At 36.0% G+C, this 15524-nt stretch overlaps 1 protein-coding gene across 13 annotated transcripts in view; it reads right to left on the bottom strand.

The window, feature by feature from the left end:
- The window catches only part of CAPS2 (calcyphosine 2), a 29341-nt gene that overhangs the window by 12102 nt on the left and 1715 nt on the right, over positions 1-15524 (bottom strand). For 4 of the 13 annotated variants that reach the window (XM_064419541.1, XM_064419540.1, XM_064419542.1 and 1 more), the window contains 6 exons: positions 13280-13326; positions 11707-11752; positions 11472-11582; positions 8582-8737; positions 6169-6285; positions 1768-1835 (listed from right to left, as the gene is read on the bottom strand). In XM_064419541.1, coding sequence (XP_064275611.1) covers positions 1768-1835; positions 6169-6285; positions 8582-8737; positions 11472-11582; positions 11707-11752; positions 13280-13326 — 545 coding nt within the window. Of the gene's footprint in view, positions 1-1767; positions 1836-4070; positions 5717-6168; positions 6286-8581; positions 8738-9931; positions 10211-11471; positions 11583-11706; positions 11753-13279; positions 13327-15453; positions 15475-15524 lie in introns of those variants that run through there. The other 9 variants (XM_064419544.1, XM_064419543.1, XM_064419546.1 and 6 more) reach the window with 7 other exon arrangements.

The raw sequence follows: 15524 nt of genomic DNA on the forward strand, positions 1-15524 counted from the left end.
TCAGAGCCCCATCCAATCTGCCATCCAACAAAACCTTTGGCACTTCCCCCCTCAAAGTGCTAACTACACAGCTGAGAAAAAAGGAACAGATTAACTGGGTTTTGAACATTTTAATATTCTCTGTATCAGTTCAACAAGTAAACAAAATAAGAGAACCTTTAAAAATAAATGAGATGCTTGTTATGCTATTCAAATGGTTATCAGGAGGGAAAAAATAATTTTGCATGGCTATTATAGTTTTCTAAACTCACTCTCTGATCCTTACAGATACATCTTTGTACACATCAGTTACACTGATTTAATTGCAAGATTTGCTCTACTAAAAAAATATTCAAAATACCTTTGTATTTCCTTAAATAGCTTTTTTTCATGCAACAGTTTGAACTAATCTTTTCCGATTAACATCCTGATATCTGATTCCAAATTGTTTAGAAGTACTGGCAGAGTTATATTTGGAACATAGAGAGATTTTTTAAATTAAAACTTCATCCTGATGCAGCTGCAGCACTACTGAATATTGTTTTGACATTATCAACAGAGGGGTTCAGAGCAGGAGAAGAAAGACATGGAAAAAATAAGGCAAAGCAGCAGAAGGAGGATAAACACAGAAGGGGCAAAAAGCTGTACGTTTAATGCAACACCAGTAGTACTAAAACACTTCAACATAACCAGCATATTTTTAAGATCACCTCTGTAATAATCTTTAAAGGGATATGACACAAGCCAAGTACTTATCTGAAAACTGGAGGTTTCAACCCTGTATAGTTCCATAATTTTAATCCTGAGGATTAAAACTAGAATTTAACATTGTGTTTCATGACAGTCTTATTTCCCTCAGGCAACCTTCTTGTCATGTCAGCTTTTAAATAGTGTAAAAGTGCTAACAGACTTGCAAACAATATAGGTCATTTAAACTGTCATCGTAACAGAAACAAATAAAAACTAAAATGGTGAAGTGCAACAACATCTTGACCTCAAAATCTTAGGATTGGATGGACTGGAACACCAGTGCAGATGACTCCAGAGTAAACTATGCACAGAATGCAAAATAATCTAGACATACCCACAGATAATTTCTTGTAAGTATAAAGTAACATGAAACTATATTAAACTAGCTTGCATCTTCTTATATTGTCATAACCAGACAGCTTGCATAAAGCCCTGAATTATTAAAGCATGCTTAAAATAGAGGGATCTTTCTGCACAGAAGCAATGCTTTCTTGAAGCTAAAGGGATAGGAATGAAGGTAGGAGATCTTACTGTACAACTGGACCAACTCAGTTTATAATAGTGCCTTTTTTCCTACATGTCCAGCATTGGTATAATACTCCTTTATGCCTGAGAGGTGTTGTTTCAGTATTAATAAAAGATTAATAAATATTTATAAAACTAAGATTTTTAGAAAGGACAATAAATATTGAGGACATGTAATTTATAAGATCAGGCATCCATGCATTTTCTTTAGGTGCAAGAGAGTTATTTTTGAGAGCTAGTTCTACTGTACAGACCTTAAAATAGCTTCAAGCATAAAATTAGGAATTATTTCCAGAAAAAAATAACATACCCGTGGCACTTGAAACTGATATTTTAAGTTGCATTAAAAAGTCTTTCACTTAAAGAATTCTTGCAAATAATACTGCTACAGAAGACTTCATAAGACTTGGAACAAAATGATCAAAACATCTCTTAAGGAAGAAAAGACAAACACTAACGGATCTAAATTCTTCTGTAGGGAAAATTGAAATTTTACATTATAAATTCATTTACCTACATAAATGATCCACCATAACTTGTTCTACAACAGCCTGTTTTCTCCTCTCTGCAGCAACATCCTCCTGCAATGAAAAACTGGCTGAGAACAAGGGAAATATATAATAGCAGGCACTTCAAATCATAAGTTACCCTTTAAGACAGCATTCAGAGGTCACAAATTTACCTATGCCACAATTAATTTTTTTTTACATTTTAATAGAGTCTATTTGCATAAAAAATAGACATATAATATTCTATGCTACATACTCAATTTGTCTGTGCATATTAGTTGTAATAAATATGAGAATTCTAGTATTTAAGTTTACAGACAAAATTCTTACTTCTGTACTGTTTTTGATACATTCTGTAAGTACAACAGAGCCTTTGGAGACTCACATTATTCCAGGTTCTTCAGGTGACACAGATTCCAATTAAGAGAATAAAACTTTACCTCCAGCAATATTTAGTCCAAAAAATTCTTTTAAGACTTAGTCTCAGTTGCAAGATTTTTCTTTCTTGCATGCCACAATTATTTTCTGCTGAGGCAGATCAATCTGAAAAACCTTTCAGGAAATGTCATCCTAAAGGGGAAAGGGGATTTAACATGATCTTCTTATTATTTTTATTAGAGTAACACTGAACGGTAACCTTGTGCCATTCACTGTAAAGTGTGCAGGCATTGATCATAACCTGTTACACAAAGAGAAACCAAAACACAAGAGGGGGCCCAGGATAGTATGGAGGCCACCAACAATAACCAGGCCTCAGCACCACTCTTAATCTTCCACATTCCTGAAGTTTTTTACAGCATTTATTTTGCCTTTTATTAAAAAATTAATTTTATATTTGAGAAAATACAGATTATTGTTACCAAGGGGGGTTATTCAACCTTACCTTTTTTTAGATATTCTGAAACTAAAGAATTAAGATATTTTTCTAATTGGTCTTGTGTGCAAAGCAAATTCTAGAGAGATCTAGCCTTTGTGTGGATGAAGAAGTGAAAAGTTCCCAGGTACCTATAAGAGGTAATTCCTAATTCCACAGAGATGTTATGGGTAGAATTCACAATCTTCAAATAAACACTGACTGGCACTAGTCAAAAAAAAAAAAAAAAAGCCAAATAGAAAAAACCCAAATAACTAATGCAACACCAGACCAGCTGTTGATTATTCCAAACTGATTTTCAGCCTTAGAAAATTTTGGAATTGTAAGAGATAGGAGGATTTTTTGTTTGATTTCATGTTTTGTTTTTGCACATATCAGGTGCAAAAACTACAGGGTGCTTAGAATAAAGCTATTGATTCTTTACCCATTAACTGTTGCAACAGATGTATTAAAAAGAATGATTTAAAGGAGGACATGAAAAACAAAACAAAGAAAACTTTTCACCTTAAATTTCAATTGAATATTAGGTCACTGAATGATCTAATTCTTCCATTCTGCTCTTAGACAAAAGCTCTACTATGAAATTACAAAAATGCCTAGGGCAGAGGCAGACATTGAATTTGTAGCAGCTCTCACTGCAAAAGTAGTTGCTGTTATTCCCTAAATAAGAGCATTCAGAGGAAACCAGTCTTCTTCAGAGGTTATACATGAAATCTATTGGCAATGGGCTGTGAATCAAAAAGTCAGGGAACAAACTGAACTAGAAGGGACCTACAAAGAACATCAAGTCCTGGCACCACACAGGACCATCCCTGAGTCACACCATGTACCCAAGAGCATTGCCCAAACACTTCTTGAACTGTCAGGTTTGGTGCTGTGAGCACTTCCCTGGGGAGCCTGTTCTGGTGCCCAACCACCCTCTGGGTGAAGAACCTTTTCTTGATACTCAGCCTAAACCTCCCTTGACAAAACTTCAGGCCATTCCCTCAGGTCCTGTCACTGGTCATGAGAGTGAAGAGATTGGTACTGCCTCTCCTCTTCCCCTCATGAAGATGTTGAAGACCTCAGTCTCCTCTAAGCTGAACAGAACAAGTGAGGAGATCATCTGCTCCTCATACGGCTTCCCCTCAAGACCCTTCACCATCTTTGTTGCCCTCCTTTGCACACTCTCTAATAGTTTAATATCTTTTATATATTTTGGCACCCAAACCTGCCCTCAGCACTTGAGGTGAGGCTGCCCCAGTGCAGAGCAGAGCAGGACAATCCCCTCCCTTGCCCGGCTGTGATGCTGTGCCTGATGCACCTCAGGGCAGGGCTGCCCCTCCTGGCTGCCAGGGCACTGCTGGCTCTGTTCAACTTGTCATCAACCAGGACCTCCAGATCCCTTTCCATGGCACTGCTCTCCAACATCTCATTCCCCACTCTGTCCTTACATCCAGGTCTGTCCTGTCCTAGGTGCAGAATTCAGCACTTTCCCTCGTTGAACTTCACGTGTCTGGTGATTGCCCAGCGCTCTGATTTGTTGAGGTGTCTCTTTGCAGAGCCTCCCTGCCTTCAAATAGTCAGCAGGTCCTCCCAGTTTTGTATCACAGGTGAATTTGTTCAGTATCCCTTCCAGTCCTGCTCCCAATTATTTATGAAGATTTTGAAGAGCACAGGGCCTAAGATGGAGCCCTGCAGAACCCCACTAGCAAACTTTCATCCCTAATTACAGAAAAATCAAGAGAATTTCTACTTTAACATTTGACTTTTTGGTAATGATTACAGCAAAAGGACATATTAACATTGTGTATTCTTGAGCAAAATTTTCAGGTAGATAAAATGAAATGCCTACAATTGAGGCAATATATACAGAATGGAATTAATACACAGGCAATTACTACTGCCATTTTTTTCCAGTATTCTACCACTATCAGAAACTGGATCTAGGAGAGCCTGAGATGGTCCTCAAAACAGAGAGTGAGTCAGCCTGTGCTGACCATGAGTGCTAATGAATAACAAAAGGGTTCTGAAGAGCTTCAGTAACACCTTGCTTAGACACATGCTGGCTTTATTTTAAAGCATGGCAGCTATAGAATATGTTCTATTTTTTAGTTCTGCACGCCACCCTTTCTCAGGGTTTTCACTGTACTTGCTTTAGCATTAAGTAGTTACTCTAGGGATACGTCAAGACGTTTTTCCATTATCTTTAGCCAATAGTATAGATTTTTTAATTTATGCTAAAAATAAAAGCTTAAGTACTTCCTCAAAAGATTTTCTTGTCATGAAAATTAACATGGACCTCAGTAGAGCAATATCTGCATTCATTTCAACAAGACTAGAAATGAAATAAATTATTGCAATGATGCAAAATTCAATGCTTAGTGATGAGCAAATAAAATTAATTCAAATTACTATTTACTTTAAAAAATCATAAAATCTCTCATGGCTTATTATTCCATGAGAAAGTTAGAATGCATAAACCTTTTCAGCAATCCCTTCAAAAATCAGTTATAAAAGCCATCAATCTGCATATGGAAATACTGAATCATACAATATCAAATCAAGGTTCTTCATCCCTGTAAATGATCCTAAATTCAAGGCCTCAGATGGGCAAGACTCCTATTGTTCAGTCCCAAAAACAGTAAAATTCACATCTATATAATAAATTAAAGAAGTGTATTGGGTACATCCATGTAAGGAAAGTTTTAATTCCCCTCTCTGCCATGGTGATTTCCAGACTTTAGGCCTCCCTTCTTCCTTCAGAAAGGATCTAACTAAAGACTAGAGCAAAAGCAATTGAAAGGAGCAGCTAAGGGAGCTTGGGTTTGTTTAGTTTGCAGAACCAGCAGCTAAGAGGCATCCTGAAGAGAAGTTACAAAGAAAAGTGAACCAAACTTTTTTGACAAAAGCCAAGAGTATAACAGGAGGTAAAGGTTGCACACTGAGCTTTGGGAGGATTGGTGTGGACAATAGGAAGAACATTCTCACACAGAGAATAGCATGTCATATGAAGATGTTCCTTAGAGACACTGTAGAAGCTCCATCCCTAGAGCTTAAAGACACAGGCACAGTTGTTGCTGACTTAATATAATGGATGGAATTATGGAATCCATGGACCACTGAATACAGGCTCAGCTAAAAGCTACAGATCAGAAGAAATCATAGAATCATAGACTATCCTGAGCAGGGAGAGATCCACCAGGATCATCAAAGTCCAACTTCTGACATTGAATGTAACATTATGTTTAGGTTCACTCAACTACCTCACTTAGTTATATGAATGTATCTGTATATATTACTCATAATTTGTGTTCTCATTTATATCAGTTACTGCATAAAATACAAGCACTGCAGATAAGATTTTAAAAATGCTCACTGGATTTCTCAGTTCAGCTCCCATTGAGAGAAATGTTTAAACTCACATTATTTCAATGAGTGCAATAACATACTAGACCCAAATCTCCAAAGGCATAAAACTTCTTGGAACATCTGGGAAGCCATTCTCCACATCTAGGTGGTTAGCAGCATAATACCAGTCCAAATACTTACAGCTTCTGATTTCCTTATGTTGTGCTGCATATTATAAGGTTTGTTTGTATAGCATTGTTGCAGGAGAGCTTTCTTATCAAGGGTTACAAAATCGTGTCCATCTTCAAGCTGTGTACCCTACAAAAAATACATTATTTTTATAACTCAAATTTAATGAATTGTAATAAAAACAAACTAAAAAACCCGCACATGTTTTCCTCAACAAGTTATTTTAAAATACTACTTTCTTTTCTATTTTTTAAAATGTCTACTTCTTCCACTTCATGGTAACTGAAAGAGATTTATTTTTAAGCCTAGCTTTCTACAGAATCTGAACTTACAAGGAAAGACTAGAGAGCAAGATTTGTATCTTTTGAATACTTACCAGTTTTCATTTATACTGCAATAAATAATAAATTTTAAAAATCTCAAAAATACTGTGTTCCTACAAGCTTTGTTAAAAAACAGCAGCAAGTCAGAGAAAGCAGACTTTAGAATCTCTGAGGAGAAGACAAGAACTCATCTGTTTTCTCTTCTGCGCAGGAACAGCCAAGTGGAAGCAGAGGATTTGCTGTTAGGTATAAAGCTCAAAGCTCACTGTAGAGATACTGCTTTATTACCAGTGAAGAAGTTAAATATAGCCTAAACAGAAAAAAGCCAAAGCATGCTACTGGTTCTAACAGACTTGTAAACCAGTCCCAGAGTATTACAGAAATATTTCTTACGTGGACAATATAAAAAAAAGGATACAGGAAGTTTTGACAGAAACAGTTTTAGCAATCTCCTCTATGAGCACCTTCTTCACAGAAAAGAGAAGTTGTTACAAGTTCCACAAATCAACCAAAACAAGTGTATTGCAATCTTTATTTATTCATCTAATCAGGTAGTGATAATATCTAACACAAAAAAAAAGTTCTCAGAGACATTATATTAAAATCTGTGAGGAGAATTAACACACATGCTTCTAGTGCTTAGCAAGTATCTTTCTGGAACCCAAAATCACCAGAAAAAAAAAGGCAGTCCTGCTTTTTCTCTCCCAGCATACATTTGCCATCTATTTCTTCATTTTCAGATAACTTGGCTCCTCCTGTAAATACCCTTTTGATGGGCTTGCAGTAGTGCATATAAAGAAGTCACTCCTTGAAACACAGATTATATGAGTGTCAGACCAGTACATTAGAGTGGAATCATTAGAAAAGGGAAAAAAAAAAACAAAACAAAACAAAACACCAAACTATAACAAATCTCCAAAAGAGAAAATCTTATCTGCCACTAAACATATAACTAAACCACAAAATACCTCAACTTTTTTTTCATTCACCTCTTATTCACAGAATGTTTATTAATAGGTTTTTTCAGGTGCTCCTTTATCTGATCACTACAAGCACAACTATGAAGAGGAAGTTCTTTTAAAGCTGTCTATGATATGTGAAACAATCTTTCTTTTGAAAAACCTTCCCTTTTCATTCTACTGAATGTTAAGAATTCAGTAAACTCATTCATCACAAACCTTTTCTCTGAAAAGCAATAAGCACAATATGTTTTATCAACATTTGCATACTTAACTTTCCATTAAGATTCTTAAATGGTCATTTACCCTCAGCAGAATCTAGCATTCAACCAAGTCCTCACAGCTGTTGCTTACTTAGGTTTCCTGCTTTCTTATACCTACAACGATGCATCTTTCCCTGTTCAACCACTCTCCTCCACTATCTCTTCCAAACAAGATGAAAGTTGGGGTTTTCACCCCTTTGTTTTCCAGTTTATCTCCACTGATCTACCCTTCTTTCCACCTTAATTTGAAAATACAAAAGAAAACTGTCAGAATTAGTACAGCTTGCAGTCCAACTGTACTGAATCTGAACTATATAACATCAAAGCAAAAAGTACAGATAATATCTTTTGTTATTTTAACCCCTTATTCCTTTCCATTTTCAGTGTTAATAATTCTCTAAGGAAGAGGTTAAATCTTTCATTTCTCCTATATACAGTCCAAATTTACAGAATAGTAATTAAAGTACTTCTATATTTAAAAAATAAAAAAGCTTGAATGAATTTCTGGTTTTGGAAATAACACTTTATCAAGATCTTCCTGCTGTCTCTCCTCTTCTTATAGGCTTTAAGTTCTTATTAATCATGCTAATCTTCAGGCTCAGGCTAGAGGTGCACTAGGAAGGCCAGTGTTACTTTCTTTACCACGGAACACAACCATACATAAATTCTCAGAGCCCTTCAGTTTCTCTCTGCAACAACTAAAACAACCTTCCTACATATTATTTCCTCCTCAACATTAGCTGCTTAAATTACATGGTTTTATTTCTTTAAATAAAAACATGAAATAAATTACATACATGTGCAAACCTTTCCAAACAGTGTAATTAAATAGTGATGTACATTTCCTATTTTAAAATGCAATTTCTACTTTGCCAGCTACCTTTATTGAAGTGTCTGGACATTGGAGGTGGTCTTTTTTCTTTCCTGCAATTCTCTGAGGATGTTGCTTATATTCTTCCTTCGTATCCACTTCATACAGACCGTGCTTTGGTTTGGGTCTGTCTGTGAGGGATGGCAGCTTTTCTGGTCTTGTCTTCTGCACCAAAACAGGATGTTAAAGCAATGAGTAACCAACATAAAAGCCTCTGTCTGTTCTATTGAATGTAAATAGCATTTTTTTAGTTCCTATCCAGTATAATGTTTGAAACTTCTTGACATGTTCCTTCAAATTAAGAAAAATTAAGAAAAAAATTAAGAAAAATTAAGAAAAATGCAAACAGGACTGCACATTCAGGCTTAATTTTCATTGAGTTCTTCAAATTCTAACATTTTTAAATCTAAGACATACACACTCCATGGTTTAACATCACCTTTAAAGAAAGAAGTCAGATTCAGTGGTTCTGCCTTATAATATCACTAAAATGGAAATTCTGACATTTGATTTTTGGATGGCTGAAAATAGATGGATGGATGGATGTTTTTTGGTCAGAAGTTCTAATATTCTTGTATGGCCGATGAGAACTGGCACACTGTTCCTTAGAACAACATCAGCTGCACAGCTGAGCACCTTTCTAAACTTACACCCATTTCGGGGCTCTGCACAACAGAGAGTAGAAAGGGCAGCAATGACAGAAGTCCAAGATTCCATTCTCTTCTGTCTCCCTGAGTAACTAACATTTTCAATATTTAAGTTATATTCCTTCAATGCTAAAAAAAAAAAAATAAGATGGCCTTCTCTAGCATCTCTACTCAACACTTGCAACCTATCTTGCAACAACGTGTTACAGTCTTGCTCTAGAAAACCATTTCTCAAAACCCAAAAAGATTTATGTTTTTGAAGAGCCAACTTTCTCCTTCAAAAGAGGATTCACATCCCTTCCCTGGCTAATTCCTGAATTATAAGAGTATATTTAAATTTTTCTTCCAAAAGTGACCTATTTTAGGAAGATTTACTTACACAGTTACTGAAGAAGCTGGAATCTATCTGGCTCAGGGAAAGCTTGGTCAGAGCCCCAGAAGCAAGAAATGCAGAAGTAAAGGCCTCTCAGAAGAATACATTAAAATATTTTAAAACAGCTTTAAAATCTTCTCCAAAAAAAAAAAAAGAAATAGGGAACAAGTCAGGCAATAAAAAGAGAGAGAGAAAGAGAGAGAAAGGGTAAGTAAAGAGAAGTTACATTCCAATACTTTGAGCACAGAGTATTTAAGACACAATGAAGGCAGAAAGGAAGCAAGAGATAAAGGAAAGCAGAAAAGAGAGAAAGACCCTGAGAAACAAAGCCCTACCAACCTTCTACTAGCACTCCTGCAGCTTGACAGTTATAAACAGGAACTTTGTTTAAAAAAAAATGCAAAGCAAGCAGTGTAATCATAAGCATCCAGACCCAAAAAGGCCATAACAACAGAAGCATGTTTGCACTGCACATTTACAAGGCAGCAGAAAGGAAAATAACCTATCTGTAGTTACATGTTTACAGTTACATCTTGAGACATGTATAAACACCTAGGTATTATAAAAACTCGTACATTCTTAGTACATTATTTTAAAAAGACCAAAAAAACACTTACCATTTCAGTTTTTACTTAAATGAAATTGTTTTTCAAGTAGAGAAACCATTTGGTTATATAGGGAAACATACAAAATAGTGATCTTGGCAGATTCACCTTGAACTCCAGCCAGTCTGGAGTTCTGCCCTTCAAGTTACTATATGATTTGTTACGAGGAGCACAGGTTATGTGCAAATTAATTTAAAATTGGTTTTCCTTCTAGTTAAAATCCTGGGGTTTTTTTAACACTCATTTGGATATTTCTTAGGTTTACATAAATTAAATAGCTTTGAAATAATGGACTTTTAATTAGTGTAATTTTAATAGTTTCTCCAATAAGCTAGATCCTGTCACATAAAAGAAATTATAATATATTTTCAGACCATATACCATAGTACTGAACTGACAAGACTTTTTGTCAGTCTGTATTTTTTCAACTTCTTTACCTCCATTTTGTTCTGACACAATTTTCTAGACACCTATTTAAAGAAAAGCAGGAAATAAGATGTGTCATGATCAAATCAAAAATTGTGACATTTATTTTGTTCACAATTAATTCAGATATAAGAATTCAAAAGAACTCTTTCCCTGCATTCAGGAAAGTGTAATAACTGAGTAATTAAATTAACTCTAAAAACATTTATAGTGGATATTGATCCTGAACAATGTTGCACTGTACTGTAAATCAAAATATTAGCATCTAGACTCCTGATTTTCCTTAAAAAGCACCTAAGACTAGTGGTGATTAAGTTTCTTAGTCATCAAGGGGAGGAAAGATAACATGATGAGGAAATTTTAACAATAAAAAGAGCATCAACAAATTAGACATAATTCTAAAGTTTATGTCACAGATCTGTTTTAAAGAAAACAGCCCTAAGAAAAAAAAATTAAATGGGTGCAAGTAATTCCAAAACTTTTCTTTTCACCAGCAGTAACTACTGTTCCATAGAAATAATACTTACTGTTCGTAAACATGGATTTTGTCTTCAGTCATACACTCACTAATACTAATCTTTGTTATTTCTGTTAACATAGCTCTTAAAAAATAAGTACAACAAAAGGGCAAGTGCATCAATCAACAAAGAGCTAAGCTATGTAATATTTTTTTCTAAATATTCTAAATAATCTCAGTAAAAGAACTTTGCTAAAATTATTTTGGACCAACAGCGCTTGAAGATATGAGCTTAACCAAAAGAACTTATATAAAAAAAATATATATGCATGCTTTTCTAGATTACTGCTAAAGGGATATATTTTGAAGATATTTGTAGTGACAGACTGACATGTTGATGCTGTGCATATGGAGTCTGTAATGACGTTCTCCACCCTGAAGATGAATCTAGCTGGCACCTATGAGAAGAACTTCCAGTGTATGGTACGTAAGAGTCCCCGTCCTAAAATCACAGGAAAAAAAGAACAAGCAATCATAGTTGTTTTATACTCAGAGTGATGCTTTTATAAATTCCTGAAAAATGTGAATTCTAAAAATTTATTGAGACAAAATTAATTTACAATTACCTCTTCATCAGAATCTCCCAGCCTCCCTAGATCTAGGCATGGGACCCTGCAGGGAGTTAAAACAATTTTAGCAGCAATACATTCCCTTATTTTTTAACTACCATAAAAGCACTGCCTATTAGTTATTATTAGGTCCTTCTCAAAAATTTCCATGAAACTAGATATGGCCTATTCAGCAAATCTCTATTAGCCCCTCTTGCTATTAGCCCCCTCAGCAAGGGGCCACAGAGCTTCTCTTCCCCAGTAGCAGAGTACCCTGGCAGCTGAAAAGGATTTGTCTTTACTCCGACATTGGCTTCTCTTCCCTGCCCAACAGGAGCTATTGCAACATGATCAGAAATGAGGGGTGCCTTACTCTTGTCTTCCACAGCACATCCATGTCAACATTCCTCAATAATCAGTCAACAGAGAGGCAAAAGGGAAGCAATCTCTACTTGGGATGCAAATATTCTGACCTTTCCATAGGAGATTAATATAGTAAAAGACAACCACACCTCAGTATTTTGTTCTGCTTAGAAAACATCTCCAATTCATCAAAGCATCTCTGTGCCTTCTGCCTTTACTCCAGATATATTGCAGAGCACCATGAATACATATTTTTTTATATTTTACCACCAATATTTGCAAACAACTCTGTTATATCTTCTTGGAATAAGAGAGTTCCTTAGCTTAGTCTTTTTTATTAGATAATGACAGACAGTACACAGAAATTGGAATGTTTTGACTTTGGTTGGAAGAATCAAAGGTCATAGTCACAGACACTTATAAAATAATTACATACATTAGCTCTAAGGCATTTCAGTAAACAAAACTGGCTAAACTATCAATCATGGTCCTTGGAAGAGTAGATATCCCTTATGTGCCAAAGTCATTATAAGGTCTTAAATTTTAAAAGCACAAACAAAATTTCCCATTGCTTGTAAAAACCCTTCACAACAGTTTTTCTGTAGTTTTTACTGTAATACTTGAAAAAGCAGTCAGTAGCTAAAATACCATTTTTCTCCTTTTGAAGACACATTAAAAATATTCAAGAAAGACATGAGAAAAATATGAGTGACATCCTCTAAAGAGGATGGAGCCAGGTTCTTCTTGGTGGTGCCCAGCAATAGGACAAGAGGCAAAGGACAGAAACTGATGCACAGGAAGTTCCACCCAAAAAAAAATTCTTCACCACAGGTGACTGAGCACTGGAACAGGTTGCCCAGAGAGGTTCTGGAGTCTCCCTCAATGGAACTACTCAAAAACTATGTGGATGCAACCCTGAGCAATGTGCTCTGGGATGACCCTGCTTGAGCAGGAGGTTGGACCAGATGGACCAGTGGGTTAGACCCAATGTGGTCTCTTCCATCTTTACCCATTCTGTAACTAAACCTCCACCCAGCCAAATATAAACCAACTTAATTCCAAAGTAAATAATACATCAAATATTCTACTCCAAATATAAATGACAGGAAACAAACCTATCATGATAAATTTCATGGAATACTAAGTTGCACATCACTACAAATGCAAATGCATTGAGTTAATAATACACACAATTAAAAAAGCTGAGCAGAAATAGAAGCAGACTTACTCTGGTGGGCGAGGACTGTGTGCAGCCTGTCTATTTGTTCTCCAGCCCTAAAAGAATGACACATTATTACATACCTAGGGGATCCAAATTAAAATACCTAGTTCTCCCTTGTCAATTTCTCCTTAAATATTTAAAATTAGAGGCTTAAAGTATCTGTCCAACATACTTGACTAAGACACTACTAACAAATGGAAAGAAGCACAAACTTCTCATTGAAAGCTAATTCTTACACATCATGAGACTAGTAGATTGAATATTCATTATGACAGGAAGACTTCCAGCCATTAAGAATCTAGACAGCATCCACATCAGCTATTAATAATACATTAAAAATAATGTGTGCTCCTGAGGCTTTGTACCATCACTGCTCACAAGGTTTTAGGTCACATTGTCCTTGTTGGGTGGGAACCAACCCTTAAACCAAAACCACAGGACTGACAGCCAGCTGGCTCACCAGGAGCTAGCTCAGACCCCAAAGAACCCCTGATATTTGCTGTAACTGCTTCAGCTCAGCTTTACTCTAGCAGTTGTGATGATGATTATGTAGTTCACTTTATTTATTTTGCAAGGCTGATACCACACAGATCTGCAAACTTAACTGAGCAAGAAAGAACACAGCAAGAAAACAGACTTGAGCTAAAGCATCACCTATCCCCCTATGGCTTTTGAAAACAGCTAGCAGCAAATCCATAGGGCAGGCTGCCCGGGGCAAGCACAAAGTAACAATTCACCTAACCGGCCTCCCAGTCTGAAAAAAAAATAAAAATTGTTTGGGAACATTCAGAACCAGGACTAACATTTTTCCTTTCACACTTCTCAGGTCATAAATCTCAGCATCACAGCCTAAACTGAGCAGAATCCTATTTCCAGCAGTGCTCGAACATCCTTCACGATCTGAGAGCGAGCACAAAACTGTAACTCCTTTCTTGCCATACAGCCTTGTAGCTGCTCCCGAAGCAAAGCTCGGCAACACTACCCTCTAGTGACTCCAGAACGAGCCCGGGCAGCCGGGTTTGGGAGCTCTCCGCACGTAAAGAGCACCGCCACCCTGTGGTCACCTACCTAAGACCATCAAAGTGTCAAAACCAAGGTATTACATCCCACATTTATCTTTTTTCTGTACTATTTTAACCGTGGTGAGGCAAAGAACACAGCTAATTCTAGATGTTAAAGCCTTCATATAATTTCTAGAAGTCAACAAATCAGAAAGAAAACAAACAAAAAAGATTGTGAACACTGGGGTGAAGCACATGATTTCAGCATAATTTTAAATTAAGATTTACTTTTGCAAACTACCAAAAATCATGTGGACTAGAGTCTAAATTTGTAAACTTAGTTGCACAAGAAAGAAAGAAAAAAGGAATGAGAGATTAGAGGAAAAAATGACATTTCTCTTACAACCTACACTAAATGCCCCAAATGTTCTTGTCGTCCACAGGTATTTAATTTTCAAAACTTTGGTTAAAACATTAACGGTAACATTATAACACTGATGTATTAACGTTTACAAAGGTCTTTTTCATTCCAAATCAAACTGAAAAGAAGACCAGCAACTTGGCAGTCAAACTCCAAAAATTCCTAATGGGGTTATGCAACAAATAAGGAAGTAGAATAGGTGCTTGGGGGCTGAGGGAGGATTAGCAATTAACTTTTGTTCATGGACATAAAGTACACAGTATCTGTGAGAAAAATCAACTGTTACTTAAAATATTAATATTTACCTTAGCAGTAAGGAAAATAATGGCCCTCAGAATCCAAGATCATATTTGTAGGGACTATCAAAAGCTAGCCCTAAACTTTCTACTGCAGTGAACCTGTGAGGGTTGCACACCTACCCTATTTTAAAGTGTAGACTATTAGTAATACCTAGAAAACATAATTTCCCTCCATACTGAACACAGAGCACTGAGATTCATTTTTCATGTCAACCTAAAATCATACCTTTTCAAATTATATTTTGTGGGCTGCTTTACTTTATTGCTGTTTTGCAAAACAAAAACACAGACACACCTGTTGCCAGTTTCACCAACAGTCAGACACAGCACACAGTACATGTTCAAGCCTCTGTTGCTCTTAACTGCAAGTACTAGTTCATTCTTAAATCCCACACATTGCAATTAAGTACTCAGAGTAGTAGCTATTCTTGGATAGCTGTTTATATTGGAATTTCTCACCTTCATTTGAGACGCTGTCATACTAAACTGTCCCTTTCTGACAAAAATAATTTCTTTAAAAGGTGTCTTCT

This window comes from Passer domesticus, chromosome 5, assembly GCF_036417665.1.
Source record: "Passer domesticus isolate bPasDom1 chromosome 5, bPasDom1.hap1, whole genome shotgun sequence".
In the NCBI taxonomy this organism is placed as follows: domain Eukaryota; kingdom Metazoa; phylum Chordata; class Aves; order Passeriformes; family Passeridae; genus Passer; species Passer domesticus.